This window comes from Rhynchophorus ferrugineus, unplaced genomic scaffold, assembly GCF_030347505.1.
Source record: "Rhynchophorus ferrugineus isolate W39M unplaced genomic scaffold, kcgeb_rfMv2 rfM11, whole genome shotgun sequence".
Lineage (NCBI taxonomy): Eukaryota > Metazoa > Arthropoda > Insecta > Coleoptera > Curculionidae > Rhynchophorus > Rhynchophorus ferrugineus.
This window is the reverse complement of record NW_027472590.1, coordinates 3,176,506-3,200,848: the sequence shown is the minus strand read 5'-3', so window position 1 is coordinate 3,200,848 and position 24,343 is coordinate 3,176,506. Positions and strand designations below refer to the sequence as shown.

The window sequence follows — 24,343 nt, the reverse complement described above, 5'->3', positions numbered from 1 at the left end:
CTCAATTTAAATAATTACGGAAATATTGAAATTCAGTCAAATCGAGTGACCCTTACAACACGTCGTCGCCTCGAAATTATAAACTATAACTAAACACCACGATATTGTCACATAGGCCACTTGGGACACGCCAACTTGTTACGAGATACATTCCGTCGGACTCTGTTCAACTTTCACCCGAGCCGTTAGCGGAAACAAGGAGAGATAATAGACGGTTGCAAATTTCGTGAGGTAACCTCGATGGAGACTTTCACTTTCAATGTGAATTCAATCATTAATTATTGATATAGTATTATATTATTGACACCAATTTTTATAAATCATATTATTTGTTTGTTTGTTTTTTTCGGACATATTTCGCTAATATATTTATTTCACGTCAATGGCAACTGATTTTTTTTCTCAGCTTTATACTAGTGTGTCGTTAGCGATAAATAAAACAGTGTTTTTATTGTTATCATTAGTGGCTTTTTATTATATTAATGCTTATTACAAAGATTACTTCGTGGTCCTTCTTATTTTTTTAAACAATTTAAACTAATAAATTAGAAGTATAATTTTCCAATCACAGTCATCTTGATATTCAAAATTAGAATCAAAACTGTATGTCTACATCTTTCTTGACCAATTTTTCGGCCAGTATATTCGTCCCTGTACAGAAATAATAAGTAATAACTGCAGACCTATCTTCAAATAAAAGTTACGAATTTTTGAATATTTTAAAGCCCTTTTTAGCAACGAGGGTTTATCTGGACTGAACCTACAGTTTAACTTGGGCTCTAAATCACGGTCCTCGGCATTAAACCTACAAACTGACCAGTGACCAACTTAGGGACCACCCCTGAAGACACCCAGTCTGGTTACTGGCGTGACTGGGATAGTTATTCCTTGTCGGATTTTCCACTGTTGCCTAAAAACATTTACAAACATAAAGTACATCCATGCCCCAGCAAGATTCGAACCAGCGACTATAGCAACAGTAGGAGGGCAGTCTCCTTTACTACTGCGCCAACAAAGCCGGCAAATTAAGAGTTATTAAAACAACCAAAACATCCACACATATGTGGAATCAGACTCGACCAGGTAACAATATAAATCGGCTTTACCACAGTAATAAAAATCCGATATTACAACTATATTCGTCCTAGAAAGAAAATTTCATAAAAGTAATAAAAACTCTGTGAAGGTATATCCGAATGACATCAGCAGGAATTTTACACACATTTAGAATTCTTATAATATTATATAAAATTAGGTCATATATCAAACTTATCCCCCCCTCTTATAAATATCATATGGCTTCTTGAAGAGTGACACACTGACCAAGAACCCATGACTACTGTGATTTTAAAACATAGTTAAGCCATATTCATATATTATATATTTTATCAATTTTCTGAAAGATATATTTCTTGCTGTACTTCCTATAGTCCTTTCATCAACCTCCTTTCTAATTTAATATTATTATGTTGCCGGCTTGGTGGGGCAGTGGTAAAGGCGATAGGACAGTCCTCCTACTGCTGCGATAGCCGCAGGGTTCGAATCTTGTTCGGGCATGGTCGTAAATTTATGTTTGTAATTTTATAAAATTTTTTGAATGTTCTAGGCAAGAGTATAAAATCCGACAAGGAAAATGATCACAGTCACGCCAGTAACAGGCTGGGTAAGACCGGATGTCTTCTGAGATGATTTCTAAAGTTGGTCACTCGCCAGTCGGTAGGCTTAATGCTGAGGACCGTGGTTCGAAGGCCACGTTAAACTTTAGGTTCAGTCCAGATAAACCCATAGTTGGTAAAAGAGGATAATATATATATATATATATATATATATATATATATATATATATATATATATATATATATATATATATATATATATATATATATATATATATAAAATATTATTATGTTAAATTCCTTCTCTATCTTTTGAATTGCTAATCCATTAGCAGTCTTGCCTTTTACATCTTATTACTTTCTCTGTTGTTCTATATATTGTTTCTTTCACACTGAATAATATTATCTTGTTTTCAATGTATTTTTCTAATTCCTTCTCCCATCACTTTTTTCCAAACTTAACTATATCCTATTTCTACTACTGCGATATTAAAAACTCCAACAATTCATATTGTTATATAATAAAATATATAAATTTATTTAATAAAATTGTTACCGGCCATCGGATTTACAAAATTCTGCTGTCAAATATATTTATTAATTTAAAATCAATTGCATATAAAATATTTTAAAAAATAAATATAAGAAATTTGGAAAACATCTTATAAATGTATTCTTCTCCCAAGATTTCCAAGAGCAATAAAAATATAAAAAATTAATAAAAACTCTTATTTGTCAAATTAAAATAAATTCGTTCATACATATAAATAACAGAAATAAAACAGAGTTACTTCACGAAAGCGTGTTTGGGAAACTTATCCTCCTGGTATAAACTAACGAAAAACTCAAGAGCGGTCTTCAGGTGGAAATGGCAGTTCTCCAGACACCTGAAACAACAGATCGAAATAAATCCAACGCCCTTCCGAAGATCTCGCGTTCGTACTGCCTAGCCCAATCCTCCCGCAGGCTGGTTATCCGGCATAAGGTGCGCACCAGATCCTGGGTGTCGCTCTCCTTCTGCGGCAACAGCTGTATCTCCTTCAAAGGATCACTCATGCTGTGCGGCGTAACGAAATACTGACTCTCCCGGAAGACGGGGACCTTGTAGACGTTCAGCTGGTCGTTCAGGATAGAACACTTAGATTCGTCGTAGGAGTGATCGAGCACGAACGTCCTCATGAATCCGAGAACGTCCGGGTTCGAAGGCTCTCTAAAAACACCTGTTACCGACAGAATGGAACATTTATTCTGGAAAACAGAGAGACGGTAATATTGTTTCGGTTCTTCCAAGGGGTCGGTCACTCACCGTTCTATAAACCAAATCGGCCGTGAAGGAATAGGGGTCGTGTTGCGTAAGAGGGATGTTGTTGGCGAACAGATTGTAGATCTCGAATATCCCGTTGTAGATCGATTTCGATTTGCTGCCATCCTCTGCGGTTTTCATCAGGTTCCTCGAGAGGGCGTGGTATCGGTCGAGGCTGAAAGCCGAAATATTGACAAGAAAATATAATCTAAGAAAAACTAATCCGTCGTTACCTGGCCGAGTAGACTCCGGATGGGCTCGTCGCGCAGGAGAACACTGCTAGGGGATTGTACAACTTGAGAAGCGTGCTGCGGTCGCCGCTGTCGTAGACCGTGAAGAAATGTTGAAGGAACTGATTTACCAGGTCGTACCCGTCGATGCTGCACAAAAAGTTCTTCTGGACAGTCGGGAATTCTCCTCGACGCAACGATATGCCATCCTACATATAACGTAAACCGTTAATCGAATATATCGAGGCCTATATTTCAGACCGTAATGTTGCCAAATTCTATGAATTGTATTTATATGTGAGGAATATGACATTAGTATATTATATGAGGCGGGAAGAGACTTATAGTCTATCCAAAGTAACTTTGTACATACGTCATTAAGATGTTTAATGTATTGCCTGTCGCAATTTCTAAATTCGTTTTAGAACCAGATCGATATTTTCCTTCTCATTTTATTTTACTTAAAAAGAGAAACAATGCTGTCTGATACGTTCGAACATGTAATCAAATCAGCCTAAAAAAGTCGCCTGGTTGTCAAACTTTTGCAAGTAAACTCAAACGTTGATTTGGCACATTGCTTGTTTTGATAAATTTCAAATCGCTGCTTATTATTACTTCCGTACAAAATGTCAAAGCCATTAGATAGTCAGAGCCAAAAATACAATGCGACACTAATAAATTATATCAAACAGGAACCAGATAATATACGAATGAGACATACTATAATGTTAAAATAAATTATATTTGATGAGATTATTTTTGTTTCATCATTTTATTTAAATTAAAATGTTATCATGTGTCAAAGTCAAAACGAACTAAAACTCAAAGTTGATGCGGCAACATTGTGACATTTAACATTTAATTCGTCGTTTGTTTTCTATATACATCATGACAAATACCAATAAACCAGAAAAATTTTCAAAACGAATTTATTCAGATAACCGCTTTTCTGATAAAATCATAATTCGGCCATTGTAAGACTTACAATACTTTAGTAATAGGGCCTCCGTTGTAATGCTAATTTACAAAATTCAAGTGTGTATACCCCATATAATTATTATTATTACATTATTATTATTATCCTTCAAATGATCTACAGTAAGGCTTCAATGAGTAAGTATTACTACGTATAGGCGAATTTAAAGCCATTCATTATAAAAATACGGAAATATTGATTCTGCAACCCTGAATTATAAAACCTAAAATTCTTAATAAATAAAAAGTGACTAAATAAATTAAATAAAAAAGACTTAAGAATGAGATTCTATACCAATTTATTCAAATCAAGCCCCATATCTGTCTCTACCAATAGTTTTTTTGCAATATCAGTATCTTCAGTTATGTAAATAGTCATTAAAACTTACTTGTTGACTAAAAATCAACAATTTCTACTTACCAACAACTCGAGGCGGGGACACGCCTCCAGGGCATTTTTAACATATGTCTCTTGATCACAGTTACAAAGTGGATTACCAGTTAGTGTTAAATCAGTAATATTTAAGTGTTTCAACACCATACTATTAAATGACTGAATCTGCAACAAGCACACATCAGACGAAAAGCACAGGATCATCATGCTGACATCCTTGTTACCTGATTATGACTCAAATCCAGCTTTCTCAATTCCGAATTAAACACAAAACGATTGCATATCTTGGTAAGGTCATTATTTGATAAAATAATCCCGAGAGGCCTCAGGGTTTTCGCCACATTCAACACGAAAAGTGCTATTCTTGGTTGTGAAAGAGGACAATATTCAGTTAAATCTGTAAAGTATATTTATACAGGGGACACTGCGGAAAAAAGCATGAGCAATGCAAATACCTGGATCGTCAGCGAAATTGTCCAAATCTAAATACTTCTCTGGGTATTTCATTCTTTTTTGTAAGACCATCAACACATTTGTTAGTATATCAACAGTAAATTCCTCTGTATTTGAAAAATTTAACACCACCCTGATTTTAAACTAAAAAATATTTAGACAATGTTTAGTTATTTATGCTTTTAATACCTACATACAAAGCTCTGTTTCACGCCAGTTTTTTTTGTGTCTGGATATTCAACCATAAAATCATTACTTGCCAACTTCCTTATAGCGGTTTTACAACGTCTAGCTAGAAAGAAGCACTTTTCGGCGTTTTTATCTTTTGCATAACACACTGGAATTAATTCTAAAGGAGACATATAGTCTAGAATAGTTTTTAAGATTACATTCCGATGCATATTTCCAATATTAGTGACCTACAATGTTCAATATTAAATAACACATAATTAAAATATACATACAATATACATACCTCGAACCTATGCCAAATATTAGAACTTGCCAAAAAGTGGTTATACTTAGTAAAAATCTCATTAATATCACTGGATTCATCAACACAAATCGAGGCTGGCGATGGTAATTGAAAAATTATGTTAGAACGTTCCATTATTACACGTTTATTCCACGTTAATAACTTTCCGACACCCAGTATACTGTTTTTATTTATAAAGATTTTAGCATCCGCGGTTTTGGTTATCTTTTTGTTGGATAACCTGTTTTAACCTAAGAAAAATGAATAGTATAACTAAAATTTCTTATAAACATTATACGTACAACTAATATTTACTCACCTTTTTCGCTTACGCCAGCTTATAATATTTGATTTACAAATTATGAACCTTTATAACAATATACCTTAACTGTACCCATATTTATTGCTGTTTGTTTTTCTGAAATTATGCCTACCATAGAACATTGACAGGTTATGTACAGTCTATAGAAAAAGTACAGTCTAGTTGACAGCAACATGAAAAACGGAGGGTACTGTGATGAAAGTGATTTGATATTGTAAATCTGTTGAATTTAATGTGATATATTATTACTGGGTTATAATTTCATTTTATGGACATCCGGTGAATTGTCATTGAATAATTGAATCAACTCATAATGAAGCAATTTTGTTATTTACCAGTCATACAAGCTTTCTGTTATTTAGATTAGTTACATATACATGTATGTTAGTTTGATACATTCTTATCTGCATAACATACTGAAATCAATAGGTAAGAAGTAGAGTTCAATATCATAATAAATATTTTTGTTTATATGGTATTTTTAGAAGAATGAGTGTCCTTTTAAGACAAGTATCTTCTATTGGTTGGCATAGAATACTAGTAATCTTTCTAGTTCTTTGGTTATTAGTATTAGTACTTTCGGCATTTCCCGGATTAAACTCGACAAATACATTTGATTCAAGATCCTCTGAAAGATTGGCCAAAGCTCTATCTGACTTGGAGGCTCTAAGGAAACAAAATGAAGAATTGCAGGTAATTTTTAAGGAAATCAGCACCAAGTATGTATTTATGACTTTTGTAGCATTCCCATAATAAAATTCAAAAATTTTCAGTAATTTAAGTGATGATCAGAAAGAAGCCATCGAGAATTTTCAGACTAGATTAACAAAAGCCGAAAGACCCTACACAAAATTGGGTTTATCAGATGTAAGCTCCAAAGAAGAACCGAACACTCAGTATGAACTTCTTAGAAGGAGGATTTATGCCAACACAAAAGAGTTTTGGTTTTATGTCCATTCAAATCTGTTAGAAATCCAGAAGAAAGCTGGAGATGTAGCTCCAGACATTGTAGATATCATCAATCAGGTTCTGAGCTTGGGTGCTGAACATAAAAGATCTCTTTTGCATGATATTACCAAACTGGCAGAGGTTGATGGTTACGAAGACTGGAGGCAAAAAGAGTCTCAAGATTTAAGTGATTTAGTTCAAGAGAGGTTTAAGTTTCTACAAAATCCTGAAGATTGTGATACAGCTAGGAAATTAGTTTGTAGTTTAAACAAGGTAAGCTTCACCATGCGACGTTACAAGGTAAGTTCATGCATTATAATTAGATTTGTTAAAGGGTTGTGGATACGGATGCCAACTACATCATGTAGTGTATTGTTTTATGGTGGCCTACGGAACAAAACGCACTTTAATTCTAAAATCAAAAGGATGGAGGTATCACAAATCGGGGTGGGAAGATATTTTTATGCCGCTAAGCGATACCTGTACATCACCAGACGGAGAAACGATGGCCAATTGGCCTGGTCACGTCGAAACTCAAGTAATAAATTTACCAATCATTGACAGTTTATCACCAAGGCCTCCTTATTTACCTTTAGCCATTCCAGAAGATTTAGCGCCAAGGTAAAATTCAGTTTGGCGTTTGGCAATTTTTGTTTTGAGATTGTTTCGTTTTAAGACTGACTAGATTACATGGCGATCCGGTTGTATGGTGGGTTGGACAAATTCTGAAATATCTGTTACGGCCTAGAGAGAAAACCACGAATTTAATTGAGGATGCCATTAATAAGCTTGGTTATAAAAGGCCGATAGTTGGGTAAGTGATCATTAACTTTTATTGGATTGAATTATTAAAAATAGGTAATTCTTGAAAACAACAATAGTCTTTAACCTTAAACAAATTGAACTTATGAACGATAGATGTCGTGCACTACTCGGAAATGTTCGAGCAGGCGTTGAAACACACAACTTTTAATTATACAAATTGGACACGCCCACCTAGAACCGAATATTTCCGAGGCAATGCTATTTTGTCCTTCCTGTATATGCAGTGTTGCCGGTTTTTTTAAATTATACGTAAATTTGAAGAATATAATGAGGGCATAATGCACAGCGCTAAAAAATATAAGGTAACATAATATACCTTCATTTTTTTCTCATCGAATCTCTTCAGCAGCATGAAAAACCCTTTCTGAATTCACCATTGTCATATGTCAATGTAAATATAATAAAACAACTCTGACCTACAAACTACCTTGGTTATTTAATTAACTGTAGTTTAAGTTCTTCAATAAATATGCATTAGATGTATTATAATGTTAATATAAATTATATTTTATAACGTTATCTTTGATTATTTTATCTACATAGTATTTTGTTGTCGGAATAAAAATAAACTAAAACTTAAGTTTGATTGGGCAACGTTGAATTATAAATTTTGTTGACATGAATTGGCTATTTTATTGGAAGGACTATTTTTTGATACAGTCCATACAATATAAACGTAATATTACATTCTCCATTTATAACTACAATTCATACAGTTTGGCAACATTGTAAGTTGAAATATAATACCAGATAATAAAATTTATAGCGTACACGTCAGACGTACCGATAAAGTAGGCACCGAAGCCGCTTTTCATGGATTGGAGGAATACATGACCGCCGTTGACGAATATTACAAACAACTGTCTCTCAGTCAGAAAATCGATAAAAAACGGATCTACTTGGCGTCTGACGATCCCAAAGTACTTCTCGAGGCCAAAACCAAGTATACAGATTACGAGGTGATTTGCGACCCGCAAATCTCGAAAACTGCCGCTGTATCGTCCAGATATTCGGACACTTCTCTTTTCGGGATCATTCTGGACATTCATATGCTGTCACTAAGTGATTTTCTAGTTTGTACATTCTCTTCACAGGTAATCTCACAACCGGAAACAATGTTAACCAAAGCCTACTAATATTAATCGTATTATAGGTGTGTAGGGTTGCGTATGAAGTAATGCAAAACTATTACCCAGATGCTTCGTCCAGATACAAATCGTTGGATGACATATATTATTACGGGGGACAAAATCCCCATAACATGATAGCAGTGTATCCGCACGAGCCCAAAAGACAAGCCGAAATGCAAATCGCCGTAGGCGACTTGATAGGTAACTCGATTTTTGGAAAACCTATCGCAGGGTTTTGATTTCTATCTGTCCTAGGCGTCGCCGGCAACCACTGGAATGGTTTCAGCAAGGGCAGGAACCTGCGCACCAACCAGAACGGTCTCTATCCCAGTTTCAAAATGAAGGACAAAATCGAAGTAGCCAAGTTTCCCGTCTACTCGGAACTGTATAAAAACAAACAAAAGACGAACAAGGAAACGCCGCCTACGTGAAAACGAGCGTAAGGAAAGGGATTATTTGGGTTTTTATATATGCATATATTTTTTACCGTGCACCATATTGATTTAACGTGGATTTTGCATTGTTTTAAGTATCCGTCCAAAGTTTCGTCGAAATTCCCCTGTACAGATATCGCTAAGCGACAACTTGATTTCGTAATACTCTCGAGTACCTCTTAAGTTGTATGTGTATATATATTTAATTTTAAGGTTACCGCGCCACTTTCTTCATTGCATGTTAATATTCATGTACATGAACATGGTATATATTAATGTAGCATTGATGTGGTAAAAGGAAATTAGACTTAATTGCGTGGGTACAGACCTTTTTTCTTTGGTAACCCCGGACACTAAAATTCAGGACCAACTATTCATGTAGGATTTAAAACATTGCAAAGTTTTTTATAAATAAATTTTTTTACATTATTTATTATATAGGAATGGCATTTAAAACGTCAAACGTATGCGATGCCTAAAAAATAAAAGAACAATTGTCAACTTATTCAAATGTTTTTGTTGTGAAGCATTTTTTTTCCTGTAACATATCAACGCGCACTAAGTTGTCGACTTATTATAATGCTCAAAAACCAACATTGATCTCGTTTTAAATCAAATCGAGATCAAACGCTTTTGTTTTTATATCAAAGTGAACAATAACCCGATACAATTTAATATACTCAATTACTGTGTTGTAACATAGATGTGCAATAACAATAATATGTGTATTCTTAACGTATATATAATGTACCATATGATATATTCTCTGTTAAAGCACAATCGAAATGGTAATTATCGTATATCATCAATTATTTTCTGAGTTTCACACATCTATACATAAAATAACTTTTTGTAATTTAGTGTTATATAATGTTTAATATTTAACAATTAATATGTATATTGTGATCTTTGCATTTCTGTATAGACCTTCATTTGTTCGTAATAACAACATCATGGTTGCTCGCTGGGTACAATTTTATTGCGCTTAAAACAATCGCCTATCGTTATTATATCGGAGATCCACTGGTTATCGAGATATTCATCTACACTCGGTTAAGAGCCCGATTTATTTTGATTCTATTTAGTTGTTATCGATAGCAATAAAGTGGTAGGCCTATATATATATCATGTATACTTTTGTAACGTTTGAATTTTATTTATGTTGTGCAACTGACCTTATGAACATTCATTATTATTACACCAATTTTAATTGTTAAAACATATATAAATATATGTAATATGTAAAGTTTTGTTATACAAAACAATAAAAATATCCTCAAAAAAAAATTGTTTTTGTTTAATATTTACTTCGTTATAGTTCTATTCCATTCCTATACTAGGATTACCTTTTACAGGCAGATAGGATGGTTGCTGACCGGTAAGAATTTACAATTAAAAACGATTTATAGTGAATAAGTGATTAAGAATATTAAATAATAATTCACCTTCGAGTTCTAATATTATTTATTAAAAATATAATTAATTATTAACATTATGATAGAAAAGAAACAAATATTGTTTGTATAAATTACAACTTAACCGACACTTTGCAGCTTTCACAGCTTTTGCAACAGTTCTACTTTACTGTCTGAAGTAGGTTCGAGCTTCCTGTAGCGCAGGCGAATATTATAGCACAATATAGACAGAATAGCTCCGAAAACGAAGCCTGATATTATGGCGATGACTAAGATGAGATAGAAATCGAAAATGGTTATCGAACTTAGAGCGCAACCACGCGTTATCGTCTCTGGGGGACTCACGAGATTCTTCTCGAAGCCCTCCCGACCCGCATCCAAATGTTTCCGCTTAGATTCGATTGGCGTCTCGAGACTTTTCCTGTTTTCATCGATCATGGCTCGGGACTCGTTCAGGCCGTCGTCCAAGTCCATGTTTTTGTTGCAGTGCTTCCGCGCGAATTTCCTGCCGGTTTTCCCGTAAATATCCATGACGCCACTGTCGATCAGACAATGATAGGGATCGGTACGATCTATCAAACTCTTGTTGTCCAAGAATCGGAACAGTTCCACGTTGGCGCAGTTACAGACCCACGGATTGAACGACAGCCTCATGAAGAGCGAGTCGGCCGGCACCGCCCGGAACACCTCCATGGATATGGTTTGAAGATCGTTCTGCTGCAGCAAGAGGAGCTTTAGATTCGGCAGGTAGCTCAGAGCTTTATCGGGGATGTTCGATATTTTCGAGTTGGCCATGGACAGCACCTCCAAACTCTCCGATATCAGCACCGGCATATTCTCGTAGAAGTAATTATTGGACATTTCCAGCACGACCAGACCGTCTAGACGGGCCACGATGTCTTTGCCGATGCTACTGAGAAAGTTTCCGCCAAGGTACAACTCCTGGAGGTTCTCCAGGGAATCGAAGACTCCGCCGCAAATGTCGGCGATTCCTGAATTGTTCAGGAACAGCTCGACGACGTGTCCGCTTCCCGGAAATGCGAGATCGCCGATGCTGAGGAAAGTAAATTGATTTCCGGAAAGATCGAGAATTGCCGGAGACCCTTCCACGTTCAACGTTGGGATTTGGGTCAAGGATCGCCCCTCACAGAGGACGCTGGTCTCTGTACAGTCACATTGCACGGGACAGGTGCAGCCTCCTTGAAACAGCAATAAGCTGAACAACAACAGTAATATCATCATGACTGACCTGTAAAAATAACAATGTATTTATTATTTATTCTGTACATTTTGTATTAATTTTATAATATCCACATTTCTTTATTATATACGTTGTAGATTTTAATTTTCAATTGACCAACAGTACCCTCTATTGATGTATTTCTCAATTACATATGATTTCGACATTGACAACACTACCACTTGACATTGACATGTTTGTCTACGTCAAATCTTCGCGGTAACAAATAGATATCTTTATTTTGGATTAGTTCTTACGTATTGCCTGCCGCAATTTGTAAATTAGTTTCAGAATCAGACAAAATTTTCTTTCTTAGTTTATTCTAGTTAAAAAGAGACATAATGCTGTCTGATAAGTTCGAACACGTAAACGAATGAGTCTGTCAAAGTCGTCCGGTTATCAGATATATGCAAAATTCCTGAAAGCAATAGTGATAAGAGGTTATAACTCTAACCTGTAAACTATTGTGGCTGTATAATTTACTGTAGTTTTTCGTTGTACTATAATGTTAAAATAAATTAGTTTTGATAACATTTTTATTCAATTATTATATGTCAAAACCAACATGATCTTAAACTCAGAGTTGATGCGGCAACGGCAACATTGCAAAGTTTTGACGTCACAAATGTATATGACGTATGTACAAAATAACTTTGAATAGACTATATATGGCCCTTCTAATAAAACAGCCAATGCACATCATCAAAATTTATAATACAACGTTGCCGCATAAAATTTAAGTTTTCGTTTATTTTGAAACAAAAATAACTGTATAGAATATAATTTATTATAACATTATAGTTCATTTGATGCATATTTATTGAAAGATTTAAACTACAGTTTATTAAACAGCCACAATGCTTTATAGGTTAGAGCCTTTTTTTATTATATTTACATTGATATATGACAACGGCGTCGACCAGTACCAATACAAATCGAATTTTAGTGACTGATTTGGTTACATCTTCGGACGCGTCACGCTTCATTCGGTCTCTTTTTAACTAGAGTAATGCTAACTAGTAAAATAAGAAAGAAAAATGTCCGAGATTAGAAGGGATTTTAAATTTTTTAAAACGTGCATTGGCTGTTTTATTGGATAAACTATAGATTTGATTCTTTAGCTGACATAAAATAAACATAACAGTAAATTAGGTTATAATATACATCGTCTTCTTTTTTTGGCACGTTATGATCGGTGACGTTATTTAAACACAAATTCGAACGGAAATATTAATTTTATCTTTTTTTTTAATTGATTGGAATTTTTGGAATCGTGATATTCCGATATATTATGTCAAAAAATACGTCAGAATTATTTTTCAGTCTCCTTATACATACATTACGAAATTATTATCTTAATTAAAGCGATTTTTTCGGATTTATTTTTATTTTATTATCTAAATTTTCGCTAATAAGGAAAATATTAATATCCGGAATAACTAACATATTTTTTTCGGTTTTCATCAATCGATACGAGCTAAATACAACAAATAATTAAAATAAACAGGTAACGACGATGTGTTTCGGCTTCAACTATCGCAATAAAAATATTATGGTGTGAAAATAACAAAGAAACGTAACCTAACCTCTTTTAACAGTGACAGAATGTTATTTGTTATTAAGTATTACTATTTTTGATAGATTATTCACACCTTGACCACTTACCACTTTAAGAAAAAGAAATTAGGTTATTGTAAATTTCGTCTTCTTTTTTTTAGCATATTACGACTAGTAATATTGTTTATAAACAAATTCGAAAGTAAATATTCATTTTTTTCTTATTTTTTTAATTGACTGGAAAATTCACAAATCGTGTTCCGATATATTATGTCGAAAAATATGTCAGAATTATTTTTCAATCTCCTTATACAAACATTACGGAATGATTATGGTAATTAAAGCGAATTTTTTTTGGGATCTATTTGTATTTTATTATCTATTTTGTGGCGTAAAAAGAATGTATTAATACAACGAATAATTAACATATTTTTCGGGTTTTATCAATCGATACGAGCTAAATACGATAAATAATTAAAATAAATAGGTAACGACGTTATGTTTTCGCTTGAATTATCTTCAAAATTAAGTAAATACGACGTAAAAACAGTTAGTGTGAAAATAACTCAAAGAAAGGTAACATAACCTCTTTTAAAAATGACAGTATGTTATTTGTTGTTTTATGTCAACGATTTCGTGAAAAAGTTGTGACGAGCGTTACTAAAATAATAAAAAAACCTGTTTGTTTTCCAGGTCCTTCGAACTATTACCATTTTTGACGGATCATTCACACCCTGACCACTTACTACTTAAAGAAAACACTATATTACAGAGCACTTACGTTTGCTTTCCGTCAGGTATACTTTCGAACGAGATGTAATTAATTTTATAGAACACACAAATTTCTATTTATTTTATCTTATCAAAAAATACAATATTTTATCAATACTATTTACCTGGAATTTTTATTTGATACTCATGCATCGGCACCTACTTCCAATTACAAGGCTTGTTGACACGCGGTTCATTTGGATCAAAAGCATCAATTACCTCGCACAGCTTGCAAACGTACACAAATGAATCAAGGGGATTTCGGGTCTGAATCTCGATGTTCCCCAACATCTTTCTCGTTTTTATTATGTAAATACCTTTGTGGAGCTAATCTGCGTTGAGGTTTACCCGTAGCATTTTTCTAAATAAGTTACTGTTTGCAGATCGATTATACGGGGGGCACTATTTATATTTCGAGACTTGACAACATAATGTGGTGTCAGAGTTTGGCAAAACTCTGACACCACATTATGTTGTCACAAAAAGTGGTTTGCTTTAATTAAAATACAAATTACAATATACTATATACTCTCGCAAATAATGGCTATTTCTGGAGAATCATATCTCGTATTCGGTAAACTTCGGTAATTTCCGTCTGACACAATCACAAAATTCAGAGGAATTAGAAGCGTATTTCTGTGTATTACCTGTGAACAAATTTAGCATTCATTTGCCACCAGTGGGCGCAACTGACAACATGAATAACGGGAATTTTAAAATAATTTTTTTTGTTATTTATTTATTACATTGTTACTAGTCGTTTCCAGTGAAGTTTTGCATCTAGATTCATTCCGAGATATTTAGCGTTGTTGCTATATGGAATGATAGTATTATTTAATGTTATTGGTGCAAGTACGGTCTGTTTATAGGTGAACTGCACATGTACAGATTTACTTTCATTAATTTTTATTTTCCAAGCTTGTGTCCAATATTTTCACTAGCCTGTTGTAATTTTCGTGAGGCTTCTTCACTATTGTCTCCAACAGCTATAATCGCAGTGTCATCAGCAAATGTAGTCATTGTAATATTCTCCATTTGTGGTATATCACAAGTGCAGAGTAGATAAAGCGTTGGTCCCAGTACACTTCCCTCTGGTATACCTGCTTTAGCTTCTTTTATTGTAGAGTAAGTTCTTATTGTTTGACTTTAAACATTCTGGTTGAAATGTATGATTTTAATAGTTCGGTATGTTTTGGTAGCATTTTCTGTAGTTTATGAACAACGCCTTCATGCCTAACCCTATCGAAGGCTTATGCTACATTTAAAAATATAGCTGAGCATACTTTTTTACTTTCGTAGGCTTTTTCAATTACACCTGTTATTCTATGGACCTGGTCAATTGTTGAGTGCTTGTTAATAAACCGAAACTGATGTGTTGGTATTAAGTTTTTTCTATCTACGATCAGTTTTATTCTTTTCAACTGTAGTTTTTCGAAAAACCTTAAATATTACTAGCAGCAGTGATATAGGTCTTTAGGCTTCTATTTCGTTTGTTGACTTCCCAGGTTTTGGGATCATTATAATTTCCGCCATCCTCCAAATGCCTGGGACATGTTTTAATCTAAATGCTGTACTGATAAAGTTGGTGAGTTTTATTCCCTTTCTTGATAGTTTTTACAATAATTCTCCTGATATTAAAATATATTTTATTAATAATAATAGCAGTAATACAAATAGTAAAAATAAAAATGTAATAAAAGTAATACAAAGTATACCACATATGTATATGTCGAAGACTAGTTATTTTGAAATGTCTTTTTAAATGCTTTTTTTGTCAAATATTTATTGTAAGTATATAACTGTACGTCATCCATATAAGCCGTGTTATATTTAGGTGTTGCAATAAAAAATGTTTCATTTTTGCCTTTTGCTGTTCTGTTCAATTTTGTCATCTACCGAAACAACCAACACCTAACTATTATCCTTCTAATCACATCTCGTTGAGAATGCTCAATACAGTTGATCGTTTTAAAAACTACAGGCATTTGATTATATAAAATATTGGACAGACTGATGTTAAGTTTTGTGTATAACCTGGGAATTAAATAGAATAGTCGAGATAACATTTACCATCAAAGTAAGTTACATATAACATCATAAAAGACTTACATTTTAAATAACAACTGGAAACCGTATCCCTGTTAAGCAAAACTCTTCCACATTTCGCTTTATAGTCAGCTTGTGTTAAAATTGTTCTTATTTAAGACCTCACAAGAGATTCCCATCAGTTTTCGGTTGTTACTACATCCTGGCACGCAACACCTGTGACTTAACTTAACAAAATAAGGATATTTAACACGTAAGTTTATAAGTTTTTTAAGTTTTCTTTCCAATTCAAAAGTGACGCTTTCAACAGAAGCTTCGAAAAAATTAAACCCAAATTCTTTGTATGTAAATCAAATTGTTTCTACAGGAAGTATATAATTAATAAAAAAGTCCAAAATATCCAATAACTTCTTGATTATTTCCACCAATTATAAACACACGTACTCTACGCCTTCCTATTTTCTAGAATGGCCTTCTGATGGCAGAAAGTGTCAAATATATTCCTCGAGCCACCTAGTTATTATTAATTATTTAAGATACTCTTGTAAATTCTCAATATTTTGTGGCTACAGTGGTCATTTTGGATTTGATCTGTTTTGTAAGGTTAAACATTTTGTTGTTTATAGTTTATTTGTTGTGGTACTCTTCATATTTTGATTATAAATGATATGCAGCAAAAATACTATTATAACACTTTTGATTTGAACATATGTATAAGAACACTCTATCCAAGAGCGTATCCATTCAATTTCTATTTTAATTTTCCAAATTGGCTTCAGTTCTACGTCAAAATCATTATATTCTAGACATAGTTGACCCTGAAAAAGTAAAAGCACAGATAAATATGTCTCGATGTCCGTTATGTGAGTATATCTCAAAAAAATCACAGCTCGTTGATCATATAGCGATACCACAGCATTAAAATTGAAGATTTTCTAAGATTGGGGGTTCCTACTTTGGTAAAATATTACTACTTCTAAATACGAGGATCCTCACGGTCCGGACTCATGGACCAAAATATCAAAAAATATCAGAAATATTTGGATATACAGGATAATTTGTTATATTAATGATTATATTCTTCAAACGTACGTATAATTTTAAACAAATGGCAACGTTGCAAATTCAAATCCCTGTCCGAATGATGGGATTCTCCAGAACTAGACTCTAGATCAAGCCACCTATCTCCGTCTTCTCTTCGACCGGATTTTGTTGGCGGAATCCTCAGATTCAGAGAAATTATGAACAGGAGGTATATACTATGCGCGAGCCCTCGTACCACAAGACTCTTAAGTTGATATGAATATAAGCACACATTGCGTTTGAGGCTTTTTGGTCGAGATATAGAAACCGAACTATTATCGGTATCAGATAACGAAATACATAAGTCAACAAAAAGGCATCTCCAATTTGTTTCGCTTCCACAACAAAAGAAATTATTGACTTTCAGGCCGTTTCTAGAGTTGTACATGAGACGGGATCATCGGTATTACTGAAAGCTCCCAAATACATGTATTTGAGAGCTTTTAAGCGAAAAAAAAAACGAAAATCCATATAAAACTGAGTATGAAATCATAATTTTTAAGAAACATGAATAAAAAATGCATTTTTTAAAACTAAAGTACCAGAAAACTAAATGTTGTTTAAATAATTTATACTACCATTCGATTCAGCGTAAAATTATTCATAATTCCTATCATTTTCATTAACTTATGATTATTTGAATGGAAACGATAGTAAAAAACTTGAAAATAGAGAAAAAAATCCAATTTTTCGCGACTGTATATATATATATATATATATATATATATATATATATATATATATATATATATATATATATATATATATATAACAATTATCATACCACCATTCGGTTCAACCTAAAATTCTTCTAAAAAAATCCCTAAAAATTTCATTAACAGGTGGTTACTTATATATATATATATATATATATATATATATATATATATATATATATATATATATATATATATATATAACAATTATCATACCACCATTCGGTTCAACCTAAAATTCTTCTAAAAAAATCCCTAAAAATTTCATTAACAGGTGGTTACTTGGAGGGAAATAATGACAAAACATTTAGAATTTTAATTAGGAACATTGGTTTATCAAAATAAAAAAGTTAACTATGCCATTCAAATATAGCTACTCTCAAAATAAAACTGATATAAAACAGACCTAAGTCTAAATAGAACAAATATTTTTTATTTCTAATAACAAAAACTAAATATCGCAATTATTGAATATGATAATTATTGAAGCTTGAATCCAATATTCAATTTTGAATTGTCAATATTTCATACCCAAATCAAATTTTAAACAGAAATGATTAAACTAAAAATACAATATTAAAAAACTTATTGACTAAATTCTGAAATGTTAAAAATTTGATTGATTTTTTCTCTAATATCAGTGTCGGGAAACTTCAAAAAACTTTCCCGTTATTCTATGTTGTTTTCACGTTATGACGTTTACGTCAGCGATGTTCAATTGTCTTCATATGACGTACGAGGGTATTAACCCGTCAATATCGCGAAATGCCCAAAGAAACTGATAACTGACGAAAGAAATATACTTTTGTATTGACGCAAAAAAATGTTCTATTATGTTATATAATACAAAATGACGAGGCAGTAGCATTGTTACCAAGTTAAAGGTGATTTATTCGTATTTTTGTCGGATTTATTAAATTGCCCGCCCACTTTCAGACTATACGATTCGATTTTGTCGCACAAAAAAAATATTCACCGAACGTAACCGAACGAAATATACTTTATTACTCAATTTATATACATTTTTTCTCGCACTTGTCACTAGTTTAATTATTTCTATTTATACAGTTTTAAAAGTATTATATTTAAAAGCTTTAATTTCAATAATACCGATTTCGGATCGAAACTTCAAGGAAGTGACATCTTTGTCAGATTACCTGAATACGCGTGACCTGTTTTATCCACCCGCTGTTAAAAATGATGTATATGTGTCAAACGTGAGACAAAATTGGTGGTGTTGGAATTCTTTAAATTATTCCATAATTTTTGGAATTAACTCGCTTGTTTTAATTAAAAATTGTTGCGGGATAGAATCATTTCGAATGGCCATTCAGTAAACGATCGCTGTATCGTACCGTTAAAGGAAAAAAATAATGTTTGATATAATTTAAAATGACTTGCGGGAAGCAAGAAGCCGGAACGTTTTTTTGGGTACCCAAAGAACCGATTTATAAGCGTGAAATCGCGTACTTGAAATTTAGTTCCGCACGAACCACAAGAAAATCAAAGAAATCGCCGATTTGTGTCCTCTTCCATTTTTTAATATAATTTCGTACGGACAAGACTGGAGTACACAGGGATAGAATATTTGGGAGCCTTAGAAAAAATGTAAAATCCAAATAAATCTAATAGATGATTAACAAACTAATAAAAGAAAGTACCATAATAAGACACAAAAATAATTTTCGGTTAAAAATTCGCGATTTTACTGCATACATTGTCGTTAACAAAATTTTTACAATGTATAACAAGAGAGGGGGACAAAATACAACATAACCTAATTTAGAAGATTATAAAAACTTAACAATAAAAACGTTTCTGATGTCATATTTAATCCAAGTTCATATTAACGATCTTCTGAAGAAAAATAATAAACACATTTAAAATAATTCAATTAACTTATTTAAATGACAATTAAGAGTGAAGTTATTCATAAATTAATTTAAAAACTATTGATATATATATTGATTATGATATGATTATGATATAATATGATATATTGATTGAATACAAAGTTATTTTAAGAAAATAATGAATTTTTGAACAAGTGGGCTCAGGATAACCTACACAATTTTTCTTTTTTAATATATATTTACAGTTTTTTACAAAATATACATCTAACTATGAAAATGTCTAATATATAATTATGTGAAATATGTATTAGAGTTTGTCTTAAGTAGAAATAATAAAACAGTAAATTAAACTGCTGTCATGTCATTTATATGACAGTTTAAACTTTACTAAAATTGATCGTAACTTAATAAATAACAGTTATAGTCTATTTAAAGTTTATTTGTATATACGTCATCAAAATTTGTGACGTCAAAACGTCGCAATGTTGCCGCATCAATTCTGAGTTTTAGTACTAGAAAACTATAGTTTATACAATAGTTTATAGGGATTAGAGTTATAACATCTTATCCCGAAACGCTTTCGAAAATTATGTATACGTCTGACAACTGGAGGACTTTGACAGGCTCATTCGTTTACGTGTTCGAACTAATCAGACAGCATTGTGTCTCTTTTTAACTATAATAAAATGAGAAGGAAAATATTGTCTGGTTCTAAAACGAATTTACAAATTGCGACAGGCAATACAGTAAACATCTTGATGACGCATATACAAATAAACTTTGAATAGACTATAAATTGTATTATTTGTTCTGTACAAGTTTTAAGAAACACTAAATTCCGAAGAATAATATTATAACCTATACATTATTTTCCTGCTAGATATATTTATTATAAGATAGATTCTAATTTTTAATTTATTTTTGATATTTTAGATCAATTTTTCTTTTTATTTTGATAAAATATGACAAAAAAGAAGAAGATATTCCATATAACCTATTCCTAAATATTTTCAATATTTTTCTAAAATTATATGTAGAATTAAACTCATTTCTTATAAATGGTTATATATATGAAGGTTATAATAATTCATTATTGCATTTAATGTTATTACATGTTAATGAATAAACAAACACTTATTTAAATAATTCTGGAAAAAAAAATAAATACGTTTTATTTTTTAATGTTTAACTTCAAATTTATTCAATAGTTACGTCTATCCAAAAAAAATATTCATATAAAAGAAGACGTCACTGAATCTTGTCGATTTAAACATATCAATAAAAATTATTGAGGGAAAGAAGAAGATTGTTTGACATAACCAGTTTTTTGATAGCTTATTATTTTTGCAGTTACTTGTATTAAATATTAATAATTGTAATTTCGCATTAATTTTCGTATCATATGTATTACCGAAAATATAATATTTGTATAACTAATGTGGTACATGCTAGAGGACCAAAAGGCAATAAAGATAAACAACGCTTATGTTACAATATAAATAGATTAGAGCGAAAATCCCACCATCAACTCCGACGTTTGTTCCCAAAGAAGGGGTTTAACGTATTGGTGCGATAAAACAGTTCTGTTTCACTTTCCTTCCAGTGTGAGTAAATGGTGGTAACAAGTGACAAGTATGCATTGTTGATAGGACTTTTCGGTGCGTTTAAAGTGGTTCCATGATGGATGATGAGGCTCAGAGCATTGCCCAATGCGATCCTTTTAATTATCCATCAGTATCAACGTATTTAGGAGGTAAAAAATTCAATGAAAAAGGTTCTGTAATAATCTAACTTATACGTCTTTGAAAAACATTAGAATCTTCAGTTACTCGTTCAAATATCATTCATGAATCATAAACGTCAAACTAAAGCCCAAGCCAACTCGACGAAAGCCAACAGGCAGAAATAGTCAAGAAATATTTCTTTATTTTTTTTCCAGAAAAATTCCAAAAAACGTCAAATTAATAACGATTCGATGAATTGCAAGTCACTAGACGTTCGAGAAATAAAGTCAGCGTTCAATAAATTACTTAAAAATAAGATTTCCACTTGAATCGTTTTTAATTATTTCAGATTATTAACATCAACAAACTCGATGATCATAATTTTGCTAGGAAATCGAGTGGTTTATACGCGAATCGATATATTCACGCGCATTTATTTACAATTATCGAATATGTTTTCTAACGTTTAATAGACACCGATGATAAATTAACAAAACCTTAGATAAAACTATTTATTTACATAATATGCGATAAAATTTCCTACTACTGGTCGGCTGATACTACATTTCGAAGACGTTGTTAAGATAACGTTGTAAGGTTGCAAAATGTCGGCGTCTATTTCACATCTAATGCAATGAAAGGGTTTAATCGTTATAATAAAGCAAATAATATAAATCCTTCAAGGTTAGAAGACACAATAGTCAAGGTTTTAATAGTTAATTTGTATTAATCATTTACTTAATATCACCAAATTCCAAAATATACGTAAAAGTAACGGTTCATATTCTTAGAAACACCAACAATAAAGGTATTTGCTATGTATCCTGTTGCATTGGAGAAAAAATCTCGACAATACCCGCAAAATCTATTTAAAATATGTCAAAAATTAAACGCCTACTTGACAATAACTATTTAGAAATGTATTTAAAGCTACAACAAGAATCGATAAAAAAAACACCTGCTTTATCGACACATTGATGCAATATTTAAAGATCTTGTCAAAACAAATATTAGTATAATTGAAAACATCCGATATAAGAAAAAAATAACTGTAATACCGGCAATAATCCGGAAAAGGCATGTCAAGATTTAAATAAGTGTCTCTCAGTAATTTATTTTAGTATTCTGGTTAAATAAAGTCTGATAAAATGAAAAATCTCATTGATTTATTAATATTTAGTCCATATTGTTAGATATTATATGCATAATTAACCATATACGCCTGATATTGTGCGTTATTTCATAGAATCTAAAGAAAATGCCACTTCGCTTAACGAAACTTTCACGTCTTATATCATCAGCGCAAAATATCCTACGTATAAATGCACCTATGGTTCTACTAATTCGACTTTTTATATTTCAGAGACGAACATATACGCTGTTGTGGCGCTGTGCGTTGGATTATTGTTGTTTTTCAGCGTCTTATTTGTTTTTATTGACACCGTCCGCTATGTAGTACGTTACTCATCATTGAAAGTAAAAGCTCACACGATTTTCGTAACTGCTGTGTACCCGGTAAATATCACAATTATACGAGGTGTGGTCAAGAAATAATCATTCACGTCCTCGACTTCGAGTTAATGAGTTTTGACTGATGTAAGTGGGGATATTTGTAATTTATAGGTGACATGTTGGGGCAGCCTTTTGGTCATTGTTGTCCCAAGAGCTCAGGTGATATCAGAAGCTCTAATTCAAATAACGTTCACAAGCGGATTGTACCAGTTGTACTGCTTGTATGTAGGTTATGGTGGAGGTCATAAGGCCTTACTAAATAAATTGGAGAACTTTGAATTGAGTGTTAAAACAGGACCTTGCTGCTGTTGGCCTTGTTTTTCGTTGGTGCCCAAATTTGATACCACTAGGTAAATTGAGAAATATGACGTAGCCATTTTCTTAAGTATGTATTTTTAGAAAAGCTCTTATATTCTTAAGGGCTTTGATTCTTCAGCTACCCATTGTTCAGTCTTTTATTTATATCAGTCTTTTAGTTGTTTGGTCGGAAAACAAGGTTGGTATATAGTATTTATTGAAATAATACCTCGGCATAACGTAACTACTGGTAACTGGTTTGTTACTATTAATAAGCACATTGCAGGTTCTCTATCAGTCAGTTTATTCCTATACCCAAGTAATCCTGGTGATTTCTATCATTTTGGGATTATGGGGTATGTTCATGACCGTTGAATTGTTTGGATGCGTTCTGGAGGAGGACTTTTCCATTCTACAGAAGTTTCGCATTTATCGTTTGGTCTTGATATTCTCCAAGTTACAGGCCCTGATTACGAAGATTTTCGTATGGACCAACGTCCTGCCCTGTGATCCACCGATGACTCAGATGACGTACGCCAACCGTAAGATCTATTCTTCCTTCAGTGCCGCATAAACCATTGCAATTCGTTACAGTTATCCACAACATGCTGTTGCTGATCGAAATGTTCTTCCTCGCTATATTATCCAGGAACGAATACAAACAGGAAATCCCAAAAACTGTCAAGAAGCCTCAGTTTATAGCGAACATAGAGAATATCGGAATTAAGCCGATGGAGGATATCAAGAGAAGTGAACTAGGTTATGATAACCAAGCCTGTGATGTTTCCATATGAGATTTTTTATTTATAAATAAAGTATACTTAGTTAATCGTTGTATTATTTCAAGTTTATGTTGAAATGGTGAAGGAGGCGGATCCTTCGCCATTTCTTCGTTAGCGCTTTCACCATTGTGTATTAATTAATTAATAGTGAACCAATTTATGATAACCAAGCTTCTGATGTTTTCATATGAGTTTTTATTAATCGTTATATCATTTCAATTTTATGTTGAAATGGCGAAGGA

General features: G+C 32.6%; 4 protein-coding genes across 8 annotated transcripts; 2 read left to right on the top strand and 2 right to left on the bottom strand.

The window, feature by feature from the left end:
* Positions 1 to 445: 445 nt before the first annotated feature.
* Positions 446 to 5,903, bottom strand: LOC143205072 (nuclear RNA export factor 1). Of its 2 annotated transcripts, none has more exons than XM_076418099.1 (11): positions 5,766 to 5,903; positions 5,447 to 5,697; positions 5,169 to 5,390; positions 4,974 to 5,115; positions 4,743 to 4,915; positions 4,546 to 4,683; positions 3,153 to 3,358; positions 2,923 to 3,094; positions 2,560 to 2,864; positions 1,671 to 2,503; positions 446 to 863 (listed from the first exon to the last, which is right to left on the bottom strand). In XM_076418099.1, exons 2-10 carry the CDS (start codon positions 5,579 to 5,581, stop codon positions 2,404 to 2,406), a joined length of 1,593 nt encoding a protein of 530 aa, XP_076274214.1. In that variant the 5' UTR covers positions 5,582 to 5,697; positions 5,766 to 5,903; the 3' UTR covers positions 446 to 863; positions 1,671 to 2,403. The 2 variants fall into 2 exon arrangements, with proteins under 2 accessions (XP_076274214.1, XP_076274215.1); XM_076418100.1 differs by having other exon boundaries at positions 1,707 to 2,503.
* Positions 5,886 to 10,392, top strand: FucT6 (alpha-(1,6)-fucosyltransferase 8). Its single transcript, XM_076418096.1, has 8 exons — positions 5,886 to 6,197; positions 6,254 to 6,487; positions 6,542 to 6,989; positions 7,051 to 7,337; positions 7,393 to 7,530; positions 8,308 to 8,635; positions 8,695 to 8,872; positions 8,927 to 10,392. The coding sequence occupies exons 2-8, from the start codon at positions 6,258 to 6,260 to the stop codon at positions 9,100 to 9,102; spliced, it is 1,785 nt and encodes a 594-aa protein (XP_076274211.1). The 5' UTR covers positions 5,886 to 6,197; positions 6,254 to 6,257; the 3' UTR covers positions 9,103 to 10,392.
* A 159-nt stretch (positions 10,393 to 10,551) lies between these two features.
* On the bottom strand, positions 10,552 to 14,344 carry LOC143205078 (trophoblast glycoprotein). Of its 4 annotated transcripts, none has more exons than XM_076418143.1 (2): positions 14,214 to 14,344; positions 10,552 to 11,769 (listed from the first exon to the last, which is right to left on the bottom strand). In XM_076418143.1, the coding sequence occupies exon 2, from the start codon at positions 11,760 to 11,762 to the stop codon at positions 10,662 to 10,664; it is 1,101 nt and encodes a 366-aa protein (XP_076274258.1). In that variant the 5' UTR covers positions 11,763 to 11,769; positions 14,214 to 14,344; the 3' UTR covers positions 10,552 to 10,661. The 4 variants fall into 4 exon arrangements, with proteins under 4 accessions (XP_076274258.1, XP_076274257.1, XP_076274256.1 ...); XM_076418142.1 differs by lacking the exon at positions 14,214 to 14,344 and adding an exon at positions 14,099 to 14,202; XM_076418141.1 differs by lacking the exon at positions 14,214 to 14,344 and adding an exon at positions 14,028 to 14,120.
* A 6,998-nt stretch (positions 14,345 to 21,342) lies between these two features.
* LOC143205355 (organic solute transporter subunit alpha) lies at positions 21,343 to 24,148 on the top strand. The gene is made up of 6 exons (XM_076418608.1): positions 21,343 to 21,539; positions 22,874 to 23,025; positions 23,134 to 23,372; positions 23,422 to 23,518; positions 23,606 to 23,861; positions 23,914 to 24,148. The coding sequence occupies exons 1-6, from the start codon at positions 21,464 to 21,466 to the stop codon at positions 24,111 to 24,113; spliced, it is 1,020 nt and encodes a 339-aa protein (XP_076274723.1). The 5' UTR covers positions 21,343 to 21,463; the 3' UTR covers positions 24,114 to 24,148.
* The last annotated feature ends 195 nt before the right edge of the window (positions 24,149 to 24,343 follow it).